The sequence below is a fragment of the Phalacrocorax carbo genome, chromosome 1 (genome assembly GCF_963921805.1).
Source record: "Phalacrocorax carbo chromosome 1, bPhaCar2.1, whole genome shotgun sequence".
Lineage (NCBI taxonomy): Eukaryota > Metazoa > Chordata > Aves > Suliformes > Phalacrocoracidae > Phalacrocorax > Phalacrocorax carbo.
The window spans coordinates 173,326,863-173,350,685 of NC_087513.1; the positions used below are offsets into that span (position 1 = coordinate 173,326,863).

The 23,823-nt window shown below is 36.0% G+C and overlaps 1 protein-coding gene across 2 annotated transcripts in view; it reads right to left on the minus strand.

Annotated features, from left to right (window-relative positions):
* The window catches only part of PIBF1 (progesterone immunomodulatory binding factor 1), a 130,912-nt gene that overhangs the window by 13,716 nt on the left and 93,373 nt on the right, over nt 1–23,823 (minus strand). Inside the window, exon 16 of one of the 2 annotated variants that reach the window (XM_064440748.1) lies at nt 14,671–14,755. The exons of the other annotated variant lie outside the window; for it this stretch is intronic. Coding sequence (XP_064296818.1) covers nt 14,671–14,755 — 85 coding nt within the window. The remainder of the gene's footprint in view (nt 1–14,670; nt 14,756–23,823) is intronic. 2 annotated transcript variants of the gene reach the window in all.

Genomic DNA, 23,823 nt, shown 5'->3' on the forward strand with positions numbered 1-23,823 from the left:
TTTTGTGTGCCAGTACACAGAGAAAGAGATATTTAGGTACAGATAGGATAGGAAACTGATCTTTTCCGTGATGTTCATTAATTAAAATGTCTTCTGTTCTGGGATTCTTCCCTAATTGTACCTTGTTAATTTAATAGGTTGAATGCTACCAGTGCTGCTGTTGTGGAACTCTTGCAGTCTGCAAAAACTGTGTATCATATTAAAACCATCAAGCTTTAAAACCGTGTTAAAGGAACTGAACCGAACCGAAGAAATGTCAATCATTTTGAAAAGGTAAAGTAAAAAAGGCAAAAGAGTTGGATGCTAATTGCTCATATTACTTCTATTTCAGAAGAATCTGAGATTCTTATGATGATGTTTGATCTTGAAGCAATTAAAAATAAGTTATACTTTATTTAAAATTGTTTTAACATGTTTATTATGGGTAATTGAAATACTTCCAAAAAAATGGAGACTGAAGATCAGCTTGGGAATAAGAAGGATAAAATTTGATTCCTTCAACTAGCTATGCAACTAGACGATAGAGACTAGGAAATGCAAAAATAAGGCATGCAGCAATATAAAACATAAATGTATTTTGAGTTATAGATACTATAAAGGGATCTCTATTAACATTGGGTTTGTTGTCCTTGATACATGCTCAAACATACATGTACCAGAAAAGCATCTTACATTTTGCTAATTCGGTACTACAAAAATTCAGAATTAGTATAATAGTAAGTATTATAACAAAATCATAACATACCTAATCAAAACAAAATGAAAAAGAATTGCCTGATGTGGACAATGATTGAGGCATAAAAAGGAATGCTGTTTCATCAAGTAAATAATTGATGAAGTGTATGAAAAAATTCCTACATTGTGCACAACAGACACTTATCAAGTTAGTAATTCCATTTCTTTTCAGTGGATTGTCAACAAGTATAAAGATTTTTCTTCTTACATTCTCTGTCATGTAACTATAATCAAAGCAAGAATGAATCCTCTCTGTGCACTCAAAAGCTTGCAAAGGCACTTAACATTATATATGCGTGTCTATAATTATAATAAATGTGTAAATTTATATAAGCAGTTAAAATTATATGTATTTATATATCATGCTCTGGAAGCAGATGCAAAATAACAGTCTCAAAAAAAAGCAACTGGCTTACAGGAATCAATTACATAAATGTCAATTCTTACGATCTTATGGCAGGGATGTCTTGCACTTTCAAATAACCTTAATCAATGAACTTAATAAGAAACTTTACATAGATCAAACTGAACGATTGGAAATACTCCGTAGGAGGAGACATCTACCTTTTTGGCCTCAGGATAATTAATCCTGATGGCAAATTTAATGTTTTTTCATATCACTAAAATCATCACCGAAGACAATGGGTGTCAGCTCCATCTGGCTCCTTCCTCATGCAGTAAAGCCCCCGGGTACTGCACCCCGATAAATAGCCTCTAAAGCAAAAGTGACCCTAAAAATAGTATGTACGGTTAACTGAACCTTTACGATGACAAACACTATTCTACTTTTAGCCTTACATATAGAATTTAGGATTGCAAACTTCACCTTGGATTACAGCTCCATTTTGAAGGAGAGAACTTGCCTTGTGGAAGCTGAACAAGAAATTTCTGTCCTAGGAAATGTATCAGGTTCTGGCAGAATCAATGAATTTTGATGACTGACAAGTGTTTCCAGAGAAGAAAACAGCATAAATTCCCAGTAAAAGAATGGAAACACACAAAAGGCACTAAATTCTATGATCTTTAAACAAAACCCCCCCACAATTTCACTGAAAAAAACCAGAAAAATCAGCTGAAGGAGGGATAAAATCAGAGGTTTGCCTCCCTCAAAGGTGCTGATCAAAACTTAAGGTGTCTCAGAATTTGTGAGTCAAGCACTAAGATGATAATTTTTAGATATGTCCCCCCACCCCCAATCTGTAAGTCTTCTGTACTGCTAGAGTAAAGCACGTATATTCAGGACCTCCTTTGGAAAGCTTGTATTCCTCACTTGAACTGCCATATGGTCCCCATGTGGTTAAATTATAACTCAAAATAAAAATATGTCTGGGGAAACTTGAGAGATTACAGCACTGTCTTTAGGTCCAAGAACAGTTAACTGTACAGCCCCCCCTTGCACAGAGGGGACCGGACAAAAAATTGCTTCACAAGAGACTTCGTGTACTACACCTTGAGTCCAGAGATTGGACTCTTGTCAATGTGGGAGCCAAACAGCAGGTTTGAGTTTAGCAGTCTGGTGACTATTTGGGCTATGTTACCTTCTAAAACAACAACAACAACAATAAAACAATAGCTATGATAGAACATGCAAGTGAGGGAAGACAGCCGTACGGGGATGAAAAACATGTTCGTGCTAAGTCAATCCAATCTGTCTTCACATGCATGTATCCTCCCATTTAGGCAGCTATTGTAGTCTTCAAACAACAAGTCAGCACAGGGTAAAGAAGAGTTCAGAAAATGAGGTTATGGGTATGTTAAAGAATACTGATTTGAGAAACCTAAACCGGCATTTAGGAAGGCTATATCCATTTAGTAGTGTTTTGTAAAGAGCACATTTCAGAAATGATTTCTCAGTCTCTCAAGAATTACAAGTACATGTTCAATATACAAATGTTCTTCGGAGGATTCAGAGGAAAAAAATAATTTTATACTTCCCATAACTCCTTCTTGAGAGAAAGTGATCTCAATCTATTAAAGGGTAGGGCAGGGTGGTTCAGAAGGACCTGTCTTCACAGTTGTCTGTCTCAGGGTGTTCAGTAGGGTCAAGCTTGATGGGCATATAAGGTGATGGTAGAGAAAATACTAAGAATATTGTCCTCTATGAACTCTGTGCATTTTCTCTCTTGGATCCCTCTTAGATTCCTACTGTGATTTTCTGTGAAAGTATATTAAAAATAAAGTTTTATCATTTAACAGCTAAGACGGAGAAGTATCTTTGTGAGAACTCTGGTTGGAGTTCAGCTTTGGAACAAATAACCAGATACTTGGTTGGACTTCCTCATGTTGACCTTTAGGTATCTTCAGTAATAATATTTAAATCTAGGCAAACTAGCTTGTCTGATTCCTCTTTAGAGCTGTTGGTGAGAAGTTCAGAGGTTACAATTAATTTTGTCGATTTTAGATAAGGATATGGTAAATCACACCATAATAGTGCCTGGTTTTCTTTACTGACTACAAATCCCTAGACAATTTTCAGATGTAGACATCTACACTCTAGATTTTTAAAATGAGGCAAGATCCATCTCTGCTACTTTGTCACTTGAGTTGACAAATGACTTCTCAGATCATCTTTACACTGGTAGTACTCTTTCATATCACTGGAGTTCACCAGTCACAATGGAGGTAAACAAATGGAGCCTTCTGTACAGATTGTCGGCATAGAACATCAAGCCACTGACATTTCTGGAGGACAACAGACCAGAGGACTGAAAGAGAACCTGGTTCCACCTTTCAACATATGCAATGACTTGCACACAGCACTTAGAAGAAAAAGGGTGAGTATAGTACTCTAACTTTGGAGTGCACTTAAAGAAAGGAGACGTATATGTGTCATTACCAAGGAATGAGATTCTTGAGCAAAAATGGCATCTAGAATGTCTCCTCTTTAGAAGTACTGACGATTCACACAAAGAATTATTTTAGAACTGTTCTTCATGGTTTTTATTTCTGCCAAACAGCTAGAGACATGCTGCAGAAGGGCTATAGCCTATAACCTGGAATGAATTATTTGTTTCCCTTTTTTGGCTGAAAAGGGAAAAAAGACCACCTCTAATAGCACAGAATTAACAACATTGGACATTAATATTGATGATGACAAAGTGTGAAATAGTAGAAAGACACTACAGAAGCTCCATTTTGACGCGGCAGCAAAATGAAGCAAATGGTAAGCCAGTCCATTCCACTATTTATGACTGCAGATGGACAGGATGCAGAGCAGGAATGGTGCGAATTCAGCTTCAACAGTGGAATGTTCTGGGCTTGTGCCTATCAGGAGTAGAACCTACATGTATAACAGAGCTGAAAGGAGATTTTAACAACAACCTATGCCATTAAGAAAACATCACAAGTCATGGTTTAATCCCTCACGTAAGGCAGTGTGTATGTGACAGTTGCATCATCAGTTGCAGCTGTACTGGATATATGAGAAGTCAGCAAGAATTCTGGTGTGAGATTTGCACACATGGTCGTCTTTGGCATATGAATACACATTGTAAAGCGGGAAACTGGAAGACAGTATGAAATGTCCTGATCGAACAAGTGAACCTGATGACTGGGTGGTGGAAAGATGCCAGACCATAGGCAGGATGTTGATAGCTTCTCTGTGGTACACTTAATTCAGGAGTTCTCTATATCCCAGTGTGTATAAAAAAATGAACTGACAGATCTGTGACTATATGGTTCAACAAACTATACATTAAAACTGTGGCAATAATAAAATGTCCCAGTCCTTGCAGTGAACAGCTTCTGTCTTTTTACATACATAAAAATCTCTGCCTATTTCAGCAGAGCCTATTTGCTCTTAACAGTTAATTCTTTCTAACTTCTTAAGAAAAATAGGAACTAATTTGTCTCATAATTCAGAACCTTCATGTCAAATTCTGAAAGCTTTTTTTCCCACTTCTTGTATTGAAGATCAGAAATATATCTGCAGTTATAACTAGGAACAAATCCCCAAATATTTTTTTAATCTGAGCCATTGTGACATTCATTTAGTTAGATTCAAGTTTAATAAAAAGTGTGCTTTCCTGAGTAAGTTCTACTTACAGGAAACAGATGCTATAAATGCTCATATGTCAAAACAGCCTTATGTGCATAAATTATTATGGAGATGTTCCTGTATTTTCTGAAGGTAACATTTTAGTTTGAGTCTGTCTTTGGTACTTCTTAGAGAGTATTTAAATTCACTTTCCATTTGGAAACATTCAAATGCTACCATAAAGTGATCAAAACTAAAATTTTTACACAGCTGGATAAGCAACAGAACGTGATGGAAATATTCATAGCCAATACAGGAAAAATTAATATTACAGAACATCAGTTAAGTGTTCAGAAAATCTGAACAATTTCAGATTGTTCAACAGCCAACAATTCCTTGTTTAAATGTTTATGTCTTTAACTGATTCTGGCTCTCTCAAAAACATGTAATTTAAAATACACATACCCGCTCCATCCCATAATCCATAAATAAGTTTCATTTTGCCTATGAAACTTCCTGTTTCTGAGAACAAAAAACGTATTTATATTTACATTAACTGACATCACTAAACCCTGTGTGATTATCATTGTTTCTAAGATTCTTTAAAAAAAAAAATTGCTGAGTAGAAATCACCATTTAGTACCCAATTGTCCATTTAGTACCCAATTGTTTAGTGTAAACCACTGCAAATGGAAAGGTAATTCTTTAAAGAATATATATGAAAACTAGTAAGACATTCTGAATAATACAGCTCCAAGAACGAATGTACCCAGCTGTTCCTCTTCCTAAATTCCAGTCCTTCCTCTTCCTAAATTCAGTACTATTTGGGATTCAAGTTTTATTAAAGCTTGACAGCAACATATAGATAACAAAAATGACAAATACTGCTTAGGAGCATATTTTTCCTTGTAAAAAATGAGCCAGAAACTTCTCTACACTCCTTTAGCAATGTAAATGTCACTTTGTTTCTCCAAGCCTTAAGCTGAGAATAGCTCCGGGGCTTACTTGTGATGCAGAAATGTCCCTGTAATCTACTTAGAAAACATGCAGAACATTAATAGAAACTAGAATCTTGGAACATAAACGTAGCATAAGAAAAATGATAATTACTCTGTGGTTTAACATTTAAAAAGAGAGCTAAGCATTGTACATCAGCATTTTTTCATATAAAACAAGTTGCAGCACATAGATGAGCAGGAAGTAATTCACTTTAGAAACACAAATAATTTTGACATTATCGTGTACAATCTTTTCCACAGAAAACAGGGGAGAGAGGAAGAGCTAGAGATTGTTTGAAGGCACCTGTTACCAATCACTTCTTTGCAGTTGTGTCTTCCCAACCCCTGCAGATACCCCTTCCTTCCCCTCTCTGCCAACAAAGCAGTTTTCTCCTTTTATCCACTGAGCTTCCACCCCTGATTAAACACGTACTGCCCTCCCCCTTATGACTCCAAAGCTTTTTATGAGGCTCTGAACTTCTCTCTACCTCTGTTTTTTGCAGATGGCAGCTGTTGCTACTCTCCAGGTTCCTAAACCCAACACGTTGGCTTTCTGTCCTAGGTTACTTATAGTCAATCTTCTTCAGCATAACTTAATTACAGCTAAGGATAGTATTAGCCATACTTGAAAGCATGACTAATAATGAAATGCTGAAAACTCATCTGGAATCCTCAAGGACATTGCTGAGATGGAATGAAACTGCGTGCTCGAGAATTTAGCAGTAAGGGGCATTCCCCAAGGGGAATACAAAAGTAAGAAAGATAAACACGAGAATATAGGAGTAACTGGTCACAGTAAGGTAAAGCACAGATACTTCAGGTGACCTTGCTTCTCCTCAAAAGCACCTGTCTTTCACTTTTGTGGGCCAGATAACAGGATAACTATTGAGAAGTGGCAGGGTTCTGTGCAGGATACTGACATGAGAGGAATATGTGCAAGCACAGAGACTGCTAGATTCTCAGACACTGGAAACATTAAAATTTTGAAACAATGCCACAGAGTTGCAACCACTTCTGATAATTCACGTGGCCATGTTTAAAGTCTAACATTCATCAAGATTTATATAAATCCTCGGGAACCTTAGCCTGATCATTTATAGAAGCTCTCTGAAAAACTCTTGGAGCCATTAACAAGCTATGTACACCCTAATAGGACTAATTAATAGCTGTTCCTCCTTGATCAAAATGGATTCTCTCCAATCTTACACACACTTGGAAAATGCATTTGGCAACCATTTATTAAAAAACAAAACAAAACCAAACCAAAAAAAGAAGTCAGATTTTCTACATTTTAAACATAATGAAATAACTATTTTCGGTTCTGAACGTCACCTTTCTCTCTCATTTGTTCTGTCTTTTTCTCTATTCTTACTTATTACCTACACAATGCTGCCTTATGTTTATCTCCTCTTCTTGCACCCCATCACATCCTCTGTTTGCTTGGACTAAATAAGCTATACTTTTAACTCATTCACATAAGAGCTCCAGCCTGCTGTGATTTTTTTTCTCGTTTTTTTCAGAAATTACAATATAAAAATATAAAATATCCATCCTACAGTTCAAACAAAAAAAATTAATCGACTTCATTTTTAAGAGACTCACAGGACTTTGGAAAGCGGCCTTTTTCAGGAGACGTGGATTAAAAAATGAAGGTAAATGTAAATTCTCAGAATGATACAAAATGAAAATGTAATTTGTGAAACTACTTCCAAATTACAGTCAGTTCATATGTAAGAGGATGACTTAGAGAAAAGAGTTGATTTGTGTCCAGTTAGTAAAAATAACACTAAGAAGATTTTCTTTTTGGGCTTTTGAACTGAAACATGTAAGGAAAGAAGAATGGCTGTGATTAAGATACTGCATTAGGACACATTAACTCTTAACTTCTACCAGAAACTCTGGGGAGTTTTGGGCAAACCACCATTTCCTTCATTGTGGTTGTTGCTTCTGCAGAACAAGGGTAGTGATACTTTCCTGCTTTAGGTTGTGAGGATAATATTTGTGAGGTGTTCAGTTACTGTGGTGAAGGCCAGACAAACATTCAGTTACCAAACAGGATTATTTTCACATATTTTTAAGAAACTCTGAAAACCTGGAAAGGGGAAGAAATACATAGTACTAACAGAAAAACATTATGTTTACTCAGAAATGGTGAATTATACATGAGACTGAGAAAGATTCTGACCTGCCAATAAGTTCAACATAACAGTCACTCAGGCAATTACCATTTTACTATTAACCTGGTAGACTATTCTCAGCAAGAACAGCTCAATAAGAGTTTTTTTATTCTTCAGTATGTTTTAAAAAGAATAAGAGCTTGCAAAGGCTAACCTAAATAAATTTTAACCTGGTCTAGCTGAAGATTTGTACAAATTCAGGTACACATATTTAGACAGATTTAGCACTCAATTCGAGTGACACAACAATTTACTGACATAAGCTAACTGATTTAAGTAAACAAATAGCAATCAAACCCCATGTGTCTCTATCCATTTAACTGATTGATATCAAATAGGTTTATTTAAACTACTACTACATGTTTTCTGCTTTGTCCCACAGCAGATAGCCAGAGCCTGGTTTCTGGTTGCTAACTTCATTTGGAGAGCTCTGGCACAGTAACACACGAATGTGTCAATACGGCAGGTGACTAGTTCAGCAAGTTTACATTCTATCACTTGTATGCACAGCTGCTAATGTGCCACAAGTGCACAGATGTGTAAAGGAGATAAAATATCAGCAGGTTTTCATATCTTTTTAACCGGTATATAATATTCATATGCTGATAACTAAGCGTTTCTGCATGAACAACTGCATTATAGGAAATCAGTGAGCATTATAAAGAGCCTTCATTTGCACTGTTTATGTCATAAATTTGACCCTTCTATTTCTTACTACAAGAGTTTCACATTATTAGTTTTATTTTTATAGATTAAAAGTTACTGTATTGCCATGCTGTATTGCCCACAGATGATTTCAAGCAGGTTAAAAAAAAGGTAGTGTAAATTAAGTTAACTCCCTTATATTCATATAAATGGAAACTGATCTTAACACTTAGAGGAATACCTATTTAAAGCCTTTTAATGGTGTGTCTTACACCATTGTCTCATTATTTGTTTCTTTTCATGCCTCCTAGAGTATCTGTATTTAAAACATAAAAAGAATGCCTCAATTTGTTATACTTGCTCTGTTTTTTTCCCCCCAAACCCCCCAATGGATTATGAACTAAACATTAAACATATAAACAACAGTTTTTTAATTTTCAAGATTTTAGAAGTCAGTTTCTACACTCTGCACTTCGAATCAGAAAAGCTAAAATACATAGATTTAATTGTGCACATTACTGATTTTCTTTACTATGATACGTCTGCATCTTAAATATCTGAAGAAATACTACAATGCCATACATCAAAGAGTAGCAAATTTATAGCCTCTTAAATGTAACCTCAGAAAATGATTACTAAAACTTCTTGCCAAACAACTGAGTGCTGACAGACTGTCCCTTCCAAGTTTTTGTCTGAAGCCTGCAAGCCAATGGATAAAGTCTAAAATTGCACTTCTGAGGTTCCAAAATACTAACAACTGCATCAAGCATGAAAGACAATGGAAGTCCAAGATCACAGAGCTCACAGTAAATATTTCTTTTAGTCAAAGGCTGACTCTTGGAAGTAAAAAAAAAAACCACAACCTAAAACCAGAACCCAGATAAAAGGTATCATGGATCAAGAGCTTCAGCTAAAAAGATTTTGTGGACTCATCCCGCTTACCTTTAGCACTTAACAGAGAACTGTACTTTGGTGCCTTTAAGTTATAGATTCCCATTATATGCACAGAAGGATAAAGTTTGGATGCAGATAAAGGATACCACAAGAGCACGGTGTGCTATGCCCTACAGTTTTGGACACAAAATGCCCTCTTTTTCACAGGTAAGTAATACTAACATATAAATATTCAAACCGCTAACCTAACAGACAGCAATTCACTTCTGCGGTTTTCTTTTTTTGGACAGGGTAGGTTTCTGTTTAGTGATCTGAATGGTCACAGTGCAGCATTAGAGATGTGCCAGAGCTGGTGCAAGAGGAGGAAAGAGAAGGAGAATCAGGAGCAAAGAGGTAAGGCATTGTTGTAGCTTTGGGGTCTACTCAGGTATAATGAATAATTTCATCTTGATTTATGCTTTGATGGAACATCCTTCTTACTTGTGCTCCCCTGACTATACAAAGACACAGGGCAACAAGGGTCCACATCTGGGGGTACAAGGTAAGTGCTGAAGTTAGAGTGGGAAGAATCAAGACCACAAGTGGGGTTTTTTTGTGTGGTTTGGTTATCCACAGTTGAAGACAAAGGGTCAAAAGTGTAAAGTTCAGCTGATTAAAAAGAGAACACAGACTACAAATCATAATGCAAAAAAAATCTGGATTTGAGATATCCTTTTTTTAAAAAATGAGCAGTGTTTACTAGAAGGTGATTAACGGGAGACCCCATTGTTCCTCCAAACAATGTTTTATGCTCTTCTGATGGATCTGGAAAAACAATTAAAAACCCTATTGGTTATCTAGACAAAACATATAAAATTTCTTAGTCTGAAATCAGCTGAAAAATTTGGCTGTACTAACTGTACTTGCATTGAGGAGTTTACAAATGGCACCACAATACTGTGCACCCTAGTTCCTTCCAATAGCTCACAGGGTAGCAGCACTGTGAAGGCTTTATTATGAACCTCTAAGAACAAAATCTCAGCATGATCCTGGATACAGATCATTTATGTAATGCCACTGAACTCCCTCTCAGATAGTGAAGTCCACATTTATTCATGAGAAAAAGATAAGAAATTTTACCGTTCCACCTGATTCTCAATGATCTAATTGAGAAGCTAGGTTAAAGTGTCTTCCACATTCATTTACTAATTGATTCAGAAATAAAGGAACTAGAAGGCCAAGAAACAATTAAGAATTTGGGCCAAGAAAAACAAAGCTTCAATTTTTTTCCTGTATGGGTGGACCCAACCTGTTTAGAATATGTATAGTCAAATGTCCAATTTTCACTTTAATTTCCCACAGCAAAATATGATAATAATCAAATTAGCTTAGTCTACATAATTTGAAATAATGAACTCTTTTATTACATTAATATCTAGTGTCATTTTTTCCTGTAATAAGAGCTCATGTAAGAGCCTTATATGAATTCTTCCAAGATTCAGACTTTAAGATTTAATGTTTTTCTTCCAAAATTAAAACACATTAGAACAGAAGTAAGATTACGTGTGAATGTATTTCTTTATCTAAGAAGTGTATAAAATGCTGTAATTACCTCCAAAGCAAGCATTATGAATCCAGCAGATATCACAAGCAGATAAAAATAAAAACCCCCAGCCCTTCAAACTCTAACATTCCATTAAAAAGAGTTAATACAGTCTGAGACCACACAGGCTGGAATACCTAAGTCAGAACTGTATACTTACTGAAACACATCACTGTAAGACAGCATTAACATTGTTTTGGAATTTTGCTTGTACTTTTAACATACCTAAACTTCAATTTACGTTAACTATGAATACCTTGGTTATCTATTCACGAATTCTAATGTTTTTACTTGCAAACACGAGGGCAACAAGGTAATTCATAATGAGACATGACAGTTTAGTATGTGCGATGACTAAACAAGACTGATAGTAATCATATTACAAGATAGCATGCACAGAACACATAAAACCATAATTCATATTTTTCAAATTGCATATATCTGTGTTTACAGATTGTATATTATTTTTATTTAAAACACATACCTTGTCTAAATGAAGTCAAGTCTTTATTAGCCCAAGATTAGAAAACTTTGATTGCCTTTTCTATTAGCAGGGATATTTACTGTGATATTGGGATGTTCTGCATATTTAACCTTTTTATTAAGATGGCAGAAAAAAAATTAGTTGACAACTAATTCACTACAGGCTAAGTTGTCCTATCCTGTAGAAAGATTTCAATACATGAGATAATTGCCATTTAGAGAAATTTATAAACTGTCAAACTACTGGAAGAGGTCTGCATTAAAAGTAATGAATAAAAGGCTGCATTAGGAATAAACAGAAACGACAAAGTTAAACATACACACATACTTGCTACTTTCACACATTTTTCTAAAATAACTTCAGATTATTTTTGTATTTCTTAGGGGTTTTTTTTGTGCCTTGTACTGGCATTTAATGATTTTCTTTCTCCAAACATGCAACTTCTAATGTTTCTTTTTCAGTATTTATATCCTTTTCTGCACAGGTGACTTGAAGAAACCATTATCACTGTTAGGTAAACTGGTAAGACTAATATGGCCTATTTTTTTAACAGATATAAAAAGCAATTTAACAAAACTCCAATAATTTTGGAAATATTTGCTCCATTTCTTAACATCCAGGGTATGAGGAACATCCAAGATGAACTCTGTTTCAGATTCAAGTATTTACTTTCTTTTTCATAAAGCCTGCCTCACTCAGCCTTGCTTGTGTTGTTGGCCACAGTTTGAAAATATTAAGTGGTGAAATGACACAAAGCAGCAAACTGCTGAGATTCAGGAATAGTTTATGTGGGTAGTCATAGGGACTATTGTTGTTTGGTTGTAAACAATGTCGCATAGCTTTGAGGTAGAAATGATATAGTTTTCTTACAAAACATTTTAAAATGTTACCATCGTTTATCACTTTCTACTGATTTTAATTAGCTGCAATGCATGTTGGTTGATATGACACTACTAAAACTAGGCACCTGAGGCATAACTACTTGAGAGTGTAACTACTTGGGAGCAGCACTACGTGGGAGAGGAGGAGTAGGAACAGGAAATTCTGAAAGAAAGTAATTTGAAATTAGCCTGCTTGAGGGCCTGTCATATAGGAAATACAGAAAATTCACTATATATTTATACAATTAAGTCATGTTTCCTCAGAGTATTTTTCATACAATAAATATAATGATAGGATAATGCATCAATATAATGATAAGGCTTATAAATTATTTAGAAATGCTTTAGATACTTTCTATTACATTGAGAGCAGTGAGTTTCATATAAACAAAAAATCACCAAAAAACAAAAGAAAAAAAGCAAACCCAGGTATCACCCAAACCGACTGACTGTTTGCCTTAGTCTCAGTCTTGAATTTGAAATTTAAATGTATGATGTGGATACAGACATCAGAAATAAGAGCTATTGGATGATTACTTTCGATGCACCTACAGATGCTCCTGCCAGGTGCCAGGTCAATGACACCTGCAGTGTGGGGAAGCATGTCCAATTACTGCCGTCTGTAATTAGACTATTTTAATCTCTAGGCATGGAACTTCACAATCACCACAATCGATTTGGAGAGTTATATGCAAAAACTGTTCTAGGAGGAAATTGCATCAGACAAACACAATTCAGCATAGAAAGCGCAATTCAGCATAGACAGTAAACAAATGTTTTCCTTTTTACTTCTATTTAAGATGATTGTTTCACATTTGAGATCTGCACTTGGGGAACAGAATTAGTACAGTTTTCACCTGAGTCTTACTTAGACTCAGCTGTCAGTGAAATTTTTTTGGTTCGGTTCTAACAAAAAATGGTTTTGTAACTGGTCAGCAGAGACAAACTGGTTTCGACCAATGCATGACACGGGGTTTGGTTTACTGATCTAAGAAGGGAATTTGGGGGAATAGCAAGGAAATGAGGTGGAGGGGTACAATTCTGGGAAGAACTTCAAGAGGTGCATGGGAAGTCAGTTTTCTATGGAAATAATGGTATGAGAATTAATGATAATGCAATCTCAGGATAATTTAGTGGAGTTGCAGATTCCTTGAAAAGAATCTCACCGTCTTCTCTCTTCCCAGTCAGAGAATTGAAAGGGTAGAACTATTGATATTATGACTCTGTGATGATCCTTCTGAACAGGTAACAGGCTATTCAGGTCCCATCACTACATATATATAACTTGTGTTGTTTTTCCTGACATTCATAATTTTTGATTCATTATTGGTTTATTTTCTCTGCAAATCCTTGCCAAATCATTCAGGAACTCCAGGATCTCATTTAACAGCTGCTCATGGTCAGCTTTTGGTCTTATATTTTAGACTCTTTCTAGAAAGGTTGGACTAGATGATCCCTGGGTCCCTTCCAACCTGTGATTCTGTGATTCTGTGATAATATTCTATAGCATCAGCAATCTTTCCTTATTACTATTCACCTTTTTTTCAGATCATTTGTGTATGGGATTCCTTCAGTAAACTTCATTTATTTCCATCCTTTGTTTCAGGCATTTAATCTGCAGAAAGAACTTCTCTCATACTCCATGACATGTTAGTTTCTTAAGATTGTTTAGAGAGGAATCTTGATAAAAGCCTTTTGGGAATCCCCACAGAGTGCATTTACATCTAAGCTGCAACATTTTTGCATACTTTTAGATCTAAGAGTGTATTTCAGAAGTACCTTGACTCTTGCCTGGAGGAAAACTGGGTGACTACCATCCCTTTTCCCCTCCCCAAAGCCTGTTTTGGAGTTGAAAAGAAACTCAGATGTGTCTACTGGAAATTAGTTGTATTATGTTTTGTCCAGGTTTTTGTCTAGATGACTGTGGAGCAGGGATGGATCCTGTGTGAAACTGTGGCACATGCTGGCCTTGCAGATTACATGTGTATCAACTCCATCACCTTTATCTAAATACTTGTGAAATGCTTCAAATGCTAACCACTTGCAAGGCATGTCTGTTGTATGCATAAGAAAAGAAAGAACAGTGAGACTAAGTCAACAGAGAGAATTCAGCAACTGAGTGTACAACTGAGAGCCTCCAGGGTGCCTGACAGACGTGATCACCTGTGTTTCTGAAAACGACACAAGACAAAAACAACCCAACAAATCAAACCAAAGTAAACCAATTTTTTCCCATGGTTTAAGGCTGAGGAGACAAAAAATGCACTTATGGCAGTAATGCTAAAACAGGAAGATTACCTCACGGTGATTTAGAAGTCTCTCCAAATCTGCTGCCATTTGATTCTTGACACGCAGCAAAGCTGTCTTTTCTTTATTTAAAAGACTGGTAGAAAGAGGATAGGAAATGCAGTAATAGCAACAGATAATCTCTTTTAATCTTGTATTCTGGCTGAAACATGCATTTTCTAAAGCTAAATACTGGCAACAATGAAAATCTGCCCAAGTAATTGTATCAAACGATCCTTCTCTATCTTAAAGCATTGGAATTTTTACAAATGGGCCTGAATGCACTGATACATACAGAAATCTTATTTTAGTCAGACAGAAATACTATTCAAAATCTTCATAAGATATGGGGTTTTTTTGGTTCTCTGAAGGGTAATTTAAATTATCAGTATCTTCTATTATCTTGGTTTCTTCTATGCAAAACGAGCTCATTTTATAAGCAAAGTAAGGCTTCTTATATCTACACTTCTATGTCAAAATGGATTTCTTTGTTTCATGCATCACTAGTAGCAGCACACACTGTTCTCTCAGTATCACCTCTTTTGATACTACTGTATTTATAATTCAGCAAATTCTACTGTATTTAGAAAATAACACATACACGGAAGAAAAACATCCAGCTCTCCCGATTAGCTATGTAGTTTCTGCGGAAATTGTAAATGTATTTTTGCCATTTTTTGTTTTATATTTCAGGAGAATACATGAGATCAAGTTTGTCTTGTGAACCAAGTATGAAAACTGTTTTAGCATGAAGGCATGCTTTTATATCACAATGTCGAGTTTAACTTTAATTGTTCTTTCTTTTCTTAGTTATAGAAACTGAACATTTGAAATGTTTAGCACACGCATTCTGATTCTAGGCAGCATTTCTAATATAATCAAACATATTTTCATATTTAGCCCCAACATCAGTTTCCAACAATAAACTTCAGACTAATGCATACAAAATGCCAGTATATAACCTAGCTTGTTAAAATAGTCAGAGATTCTCTTGGAAGACTGATGTCATATATGCCATTATCATGACCTAACTAAATGGGTTGTACAATATAAACTATAACATAAATCGACAACTATGCAAAATGCAACTCTGCATATGGAGTGCAAATATGTAATACTGAATACAGGTCAGGAGTTCAAAAGCAAATGTATTAAGATTTTATAAATGGAATGGAGCAATTACATATGTTGCAAGCACAAATTATTTAATATTCCTAGTATTTAATCCAGAAATTATCAACAAAATAAATCAACCTCTTCTTTAATTGGCTATGTATCATCTGCTTGTTTCAAATAAGCAATATCATCCTTTGCCCCAGAGATTTTCTGGCAGTTCCTTGCAAGCTGTACTGTAAATTATGACTGTCAATTCCTTCTAGGCATTTATTAATTCTCAGAAAAATTGTATGCTTTGGCCAAACTGCTTAGGTGTCCGAGTTATTTAAAAGGAAAGTAGTAATATTTATGAAAAACTACAAAGATATTTCAATATTTTCAAGAGTTTTTTTCTGTGACATTTTTAATCACGATGAAATTGCTGTATATTTTTTTTCCTGGGCTCATGTGTAAGTTACTGGTATGTCAGGCTTTCATGGATTTCTGTACTTCCTAACAGCATAAACCAATCCTTTTAGAGAATGACTCACAAGCTTATTAGAGAAGCAACAATAAGAGTTCCTTTATGCCTTAAATAGCATACTGAATAAGCATAAACATCAGTGTTCACGACTAAACCAGAAGTTCATGTTCAAGATTCAGTTTCATCTTCAGAACAGAACCTATTCTAGTTACACTAGTTAGACCTTCCGAAACAATATGGCATGACTGACCCATGTGGAGCAGTTCGGATTTTCTTTGTGGTCAAATATAGGAATCAGACTGCTACGTCATTCAGTAGCACTTGATGTGTTTTCTGTCATAGATATGAATGTACAATTACCAAAGCACATGCAGACTTTAGATTTAGTAATTTTGCAATAGTTATGCTTTTTCATCATTGTGGATAGAAGGAAATAACTCATATACACCTGAAAGAACACTTCAAAAGAGACATATTTACATTTAACAGAGCGAGAAAGCAGCATTACCAGACACAATGTTAATAAATTCACACCTGTAATGACCAAGTAAAGCAGAATTTCCTTCAAAAATTCAGTTCTGGGTGGAAGACTGACCATTTCAGCCCCTGGTATGGAAACATTCTGAACGGGCATCTTAGGTATCAGCAGTCAGGGAGGTTCTAGTTTTTAAACTACCCTACACTTCCATCAATAATAGTTTAAACAAATCCAGTTTTAATTGTCAGTGTAACAAATCAGAGAGCAGCTTTACAGTTTACTTCAGCTGACCTAAGTGAAAACTGGTGCTGAAAGATCATTCTTCCCTAACCACATACTGGTAACCCGCTCTTTGTGTTGGTACTAGAAAATTAGTGACCGCATGCATAGGTCATTTCACTGATCTGGATGAAAGCTGGAGTCTTTTTAAAGGTTTTTTTTCACATGGATCACCAAAACAAGTTGATTTACCATGTACAGTGGAAACCCACAGCTGAAGGTAAGGATTAGGCTGTTACATTTGGTGATGGAGTGCCTTAACTGTCTGAAACCACAGTCTATGAGATTAGACAAAGCAGCTTCTCACACCTGAGCTCAAGGGTTATAACTTTCATCTCAAGAGACACGATCTTCTCAACCATCTTTAACCATACTTATAAGTTTTCATGATACAGACCTGTATTAAAGTACTAGGGTACTAAACATTAAAAGAAACTTCCAGTGACTTGTTCTGGGGTGAAAACATGCGAACACTTGGGAGAAATGGACTGTGCTGAAATGATCTAACGTCCCTGGTGTTATTTATTAGCAGAAATGGCTGTTTTTACACTGCAGGGCAAGTGCAGACCACGCTGGGCTCCACAGCCCTGGTCACTGACTGCTCCATCCTGAGTGTGGAGATGGTCCCCTTTGTGATATAACCATGGTCCCAGAAGTCCAGGTTGGAGAATTAACTGAGAAGCATTGCAGCTCCTGCTTTTCCTGTGTGCCTGCATTTCCAGAAGAAACCAAAACATCTGGGAGCAGATTCAGTTTCATTCCATCATGCTTTCAAAACCTGGCCAGGTATGAATCCAGGTACCAGGAATGCAGCACTTAGCATGGAATTAACTTGTCATATACATTGCTCATAGCAACCACTAGCTTGTTTTGTTTCGCTTTACTCAGGAACTAAAGCCAAGGTAGCTTGGATATCATAAGTAAGACATTTTTAGGTGACTTGATGTCTCTGGAGAATGGCGACTAACATCTCCCACTCTCAGACTTTTAAGCCCTTTTGAATTTGTGCAATTAAACATCTCTTAAATCTCTGCTCTGAATATACTAGCTACTATCCTGTTCAGAAGCTTCTATTATTAGATGTTCTGGATAATATGCTTATGATGGGCACACTAAATAAACGTGGTTTTATATATTACTGGTTTTCATTACTACTTCTACTCAGTTTGAAAAAAAGTAGATTTCTTTTTCAGTGAACTGTGTACCCCAAATGCTGTAAGAAATAAGGATTGTGCCTTTCTGTTAATTTCACATTACAGCATGATGAAGTTGAAAATGGAAGTCCAATCTTAAGTTACTTTTTTGCATTTTATGTTCACCTACAAATATTACCATTAAAAAAAATCAAACATAGAAAGAGTATACGTGAAGGTTTTATACATAAAACTACATATAATATAGGCACATAGAACAACTATCCCTTCTCTGCAAATTACAGATGAATACCTCAGAGCAGACAGCTGATTTTTAAAGTCTAAGTCAAATTTTATTTTTAAGTCATGTAGTTAGAGAGAGGTATAAAAAAATTTTGCAAATAAAAGTTCTTTAGAAGAGAGAGTACCTGAAAAATGTGTGATCTCTCATTGTGCAGCTAAATAACCACAGATCACATTTTTAAAGGCATTTATGAGAGCATTGCTTAATGATTTTAATTGGGGTGCTTCAGGTGGTTTAGAAACTCATCCATGCAGTGTCCACATTGAAAAGAAATTATTTTTCAATTTTTAATACACTCACCCCACCCCCCCAAAAAAACCCCAAAACAAAAAAACCCAACACAAATAATTTTTTAAAAGTTGTAATACAGGTCAGGAAATGTTCCTTTGTAGAAAAAAAAAAAAAAAGAAATCGATTTGTACAAATTTTGTTTGGAGCGTTTCTCAGGTAAACTGCAGTAGTGTTGGAATAGTTGATGCGTATTTCACAGAATGGTAATGTTCTCATAAAAAGCTCATTGCCTATTTTGTGATGGGAAAAACTCAGCTAACACTGTATGCTGAGCTTTATAATGTTTGGATGGCAATTAGAGAACCCAAAATGTTTAGGTAAGAAACATTTCAGTACATAGCTTCTTAGTGAGCAAAATCCTTGTACTGCTTCTAGATTTGCCGCACAGTTAAGCTTTTGAGTGCTTTTGGGTAAGTGAACCACTTTTAAAACCAGCCATTGGCACTGAGAAATTTGAGTAACTGCATTTAAAATAAATACCCTCTCTTTATGAATAAAGTCCTGTTTAATGTCTCCAGTTATTTATAAACCCAGATGTTTTTAGCAGAAAATTATGTACTAAAACTACAATTACTTCACTACACACATAAGAATGAAATTCAGAGACTGGTTTTCCCACAGCATGACATACTTACAAGGCGTTTCTTTTCAAAAGGAGTGCTAAATGTGGTGTTTTCATTTCTGGTTAAAGAACTGTAAGCTAGAGAGATTTCTTTATAGTAGGAAGGAGTCATCCTCGCACACACCACTGCTCTTATTAACCATTGCTATTTAATTTATTAACGAGAGTGCTATCTGGAGTGGGATAAATGAGAGGTTACTTAACAGAATATTTTGAGATATGCAGACCACCTATAAATTCATCCCACAGATGCCCTGTCACTCAAGTACAGAGGTTTTGTATCCAGACTGTATGTGCGTGGCTCAGTGCACATGCACACGAGGTGTTCTGCTCCCAGGGCCACCTCGGTTCCCTCCACGGCCAAGTGCCAGCACAGCCCGTGGCCTGCCTGGGAGGGAGAGTGGTTGTGAAGATACATGTGGGCAACATCTGACACAGCTTCCATTACCCATAAACAACCTCTCTTTTTATTTTTGAGTGGTAATACACTTGCACCTTCACGCTTTAATCTAAGCAGTAATGTCACACACCTGTAATAACCTGGAGATGGGTCCCTAACTTCTTAATGCAAATAACCGACAGCAAAGACAGCTGCTCAGCGAAGCAGTTACCCCACCCACAATAGCTCTTGCTTAGTGAAAGTATGGCTAAAGACCCACAAAGATGTGTCAAAGGTGTCCAAAACAGACACGTCTCAGCAAGTCACCAAAGTAGCTCCAGCTCTGGTGGAATATACTACCTTAAGGCCTTGATTCGGTCTGGTACCTATTTTGACTATTCCTCTTCTTTCAAGGAAAGGTTGGATGGGGCTTCGAGCAACTTAATCTCGTGGAAGATGTCCTTACCCATGGCAGGAGGGTTGGAACTAGGTGATATTTAAAGGTCCCTTCCAACCAAAACCATTCTATGACTCAGTTTGACAGCTAGTGCCACAAGCAACCTTGAGTACTATTTGAATGCTCCTTCCAAGTGAGGAAGACATTTTGATATGGAGGGTCTGAAAGACAGCCTTAGCTCTAGAGGTATGATGCTTAAGGACGAAGCTTCTCTGGTTAAAGGCGTAAGCTGCTCTGGTTAAAATGACCTTTGAAGAACACATTGGAAGGAAACTTCGATGGATCTGCAGGACTTCTCAAGAGCATTATGTCAAAATTATCTGCCTGAATGTGTCCCATTCCTCTCGTGGAAATAACTGCTGTCAGAAGTGACACTTTCATAGAATGATGCAGTGTGGAGAATCCTCTACACATCTGTTGCCTGTCAAGGGACTTCATTATCACTTTAGGCCATTTTGCAAAAAAATTGGTAAAAATATGGCACAAGAACACCCACAGTCCAAACTAAGGAGATTGCTCTCATAGATAGCCTTCCTCATAGTTGCCTTCCTCTTGTGCTGATTTCATCAAGACTGTCTATTTCATCACAGAATCAAAACCACATCCAATAGCAACCAACAGCCTTCTCAATAGATAAGGAAATACAAAGCACTGCAGGTTGCTGCAAAGCATTTATAAGGTTGCAGGAAAGTACTGACTCATCATCCTGGGAAATCTGTTGGAACCTAACCACCCTAGGATTATGTTTTAAAAAGATTATTGGCCTTCATCACTGTTCACAGAAGCCAATTATGGATTAAGACTAAAAAAGTAAATTCACTTGCAAATTAGTCCTTCCCGATCCCTCCACACTCAAGTTACGTGAGAGGGCAGAGACAACACTGGCACTCATAACACAGATGTGGCTGCTTTACTGAGGGAATCCATGACTTACATAATGCAGAACCATTGATGAGCAGATGAGATAAAAACACAACACGAAAAGAACACTCCTTCACCATAGATTCTGCACGCTAAACACGAAGGAAGGAAACCATGATCAAAGCATAGGGCACCTACGAGGATAAAACTAAGGATTCAGTCTTGATTGTCAGGGTGCAGGCGTATCAATGTTGTGTTAATTTGTCTACAATCTGCTACGCAAATACGAGATTTAGAAAAAAATTATATTAAAAATAATCACTAGTATTTTTAAAGGTCTGCCTGAAAACAAGAATTTGAACATTATTTTTCTGTTAGCTGGTACTTGTGGAATTGTTTTCTAGAAATAAAACCAATGCATCTATTGTATGTAAAATTTTAAAATAATAATGTATATTCTGTAGATGTAGCTTAAATTAAACCTCAACTTAAAAAGGCTACTGCAGAACTGCAGTATTAACTATTAATTATAGGTAATGGTTGAAAAAAAAACATTTTATTTTGAAATGGCTTTACAAATATTAACTCCAAGCTCCAAGATACAGAGAAACCAGGTTTCATAAACCATGTTTATGGTTTCCACTATTACTTTTCTAATAGTGCTAACATTATCTGCAGAATTTAGGGCCCTCATTGAGGAGCACTAAGTCACCGAACTCGTCCTCTCAAAAATATTCCACACACAAACCAACAAAATGCTGTTTGATAAACTAAGAAAGACTGATAGGAATAGTGGTCTAAATCTTTTGATCCAGCAGAGCTTCACTTGGCATATATTTGGTAGGGATTATCATTGATTTACTTAAATCCCATTCTGATTCAGTTCTGGAATAGCTGGGAGCTAGACTGATCCACAAAGTAACCTGAAATCACCTAAAGGATATTTTAATTTAAAACTGTCATCAGCAGATTCCAACTGGTTATTGTCATGACAAAAGATTGCTGCAATGTAATGATTCTCTGGTTAGAGATCTCTTCCTCTAACCTTCATCTCACTTATGGGAAAGCAAATGACCAACATTATCTGTTTTAGACCAGATTATGATTTCTCCTGTGCTCCAGGGAATATCAGCTAACAATACAGGATATATGTTTTGAATGCGGAGTTATGAATAGCAAAATTAGGGACTACTGATATATACCCAAAGCCTGAAGACTTTAGGCTGCTCCCAAGAATTTCACTGACCTATGAAAATATGGCAAAGTTGAGGTAAAATAGTGATAAGCGAGTAATAGTTATTTTTTGTTTAGAAGGAATATTGGAAATATCAGAAACTACAGAAAAAAGCTTCTTACCAAAACATTTGATGTGCAAAGTAAGTGCTACTTTTTTTCTACAAAACCATTAAGGATAAAAATATTTTTTGTCATACCACACTTTCATTTACAGAAACACGAACTAGCGGTGAGCACACCCCAGCTCACCACAGTAGAATACTGCTGGTATGTTTACCATGAATGCTCACACTGTGGTGCAGATCCATTTTCTTCCATAACCTCAGGCACTTTAACATGCCAAAAATTCCCTTTATAGTTAATGGAGAGTAGCAGGCATTGCTAGCAAATGACTCACCCCATCCAAAATCTGAATTGCTTTTTGGAGATGCCACTTCCTCCATCAACTACTAAGGAAAGCTGACATGACTAAGTTCCTAATTTAGGTGCCTTAATTTGTAGGCTAAATTCAAATTCAGGAAGCATATCTGGGCATACAGATTATTTGTAATGAGCCATAAAAATTCAAGGGAATCAATGTTAATAATGCATTTAAGTTCTTATATATTTTAATGGCACGAAACACACACTTTCAGAAATGACCTCACCTATCTACTCCCTTTTTTCCTAGCTTTCAAGAGACTGTTGGACAACTATGTGAATAATGAAAGACATTTTCATGTTACTGTAATCTGAAAATTTAATTTGATACTGAACACTTTGATGATTTTAGTCACAATTGGGAAGTAAGATCCTGCATATATAGAGAACACTGATTTTTCATCTCCTGCAAAAATGTAATTTACCTATGAAGTTTTTCTTATATAAAATTTAGGAAAATATTAAAAAAACTTGATTCTGGAATAAAAAAGATTTATTCTTACTGAATCAAAGTTAAGCCCAGTTAAAGACATCTTCTCAGGAAGTATGAATGAATATTTCAGTTTGTTGATAAGTATATCGATTTCCATATAGAGTTACTTGGCTAATAAGCATTTTTAGGTATTCCTCCAGGCATAACGAATACTATCCCAAACTAGCAAAACACTGAATAGACACATATGTAAGACAGTATATAGAATAAAGTATTTAGCTATGGTGAGTCCTACTTTTTTTCTGTTTTCATTGCTTCAACGGATTTGTTGGAAAAAAACCCTGTATTTTTCACGTAATTGCTTCATAATACAATCACGTTAATTCTTCATAATTTTTACCAAATGTGTTTCCTAAACCAAGATACCACATAAACACCTAATAGTTAAAATACAAGTTACTCTGTAGTGCAGTGGCACACAGCTATCCACTTCCTTGAAAATCAAGGGACAGATTGTAACAGCTTACTTGGGAACCAGATGTTAAACATAACTTATAAAGCTATATGATGGCGGGAAGTTTCTCAGTGGTCAGTGAGTTCTGACAGCTGGACATAACAGTAAATCAGAGAGGCTCCACTAGAGGAAGTCTGCTGGAGTTATGCCTGAAATACCCGTCACTGGCGGACTAGTCT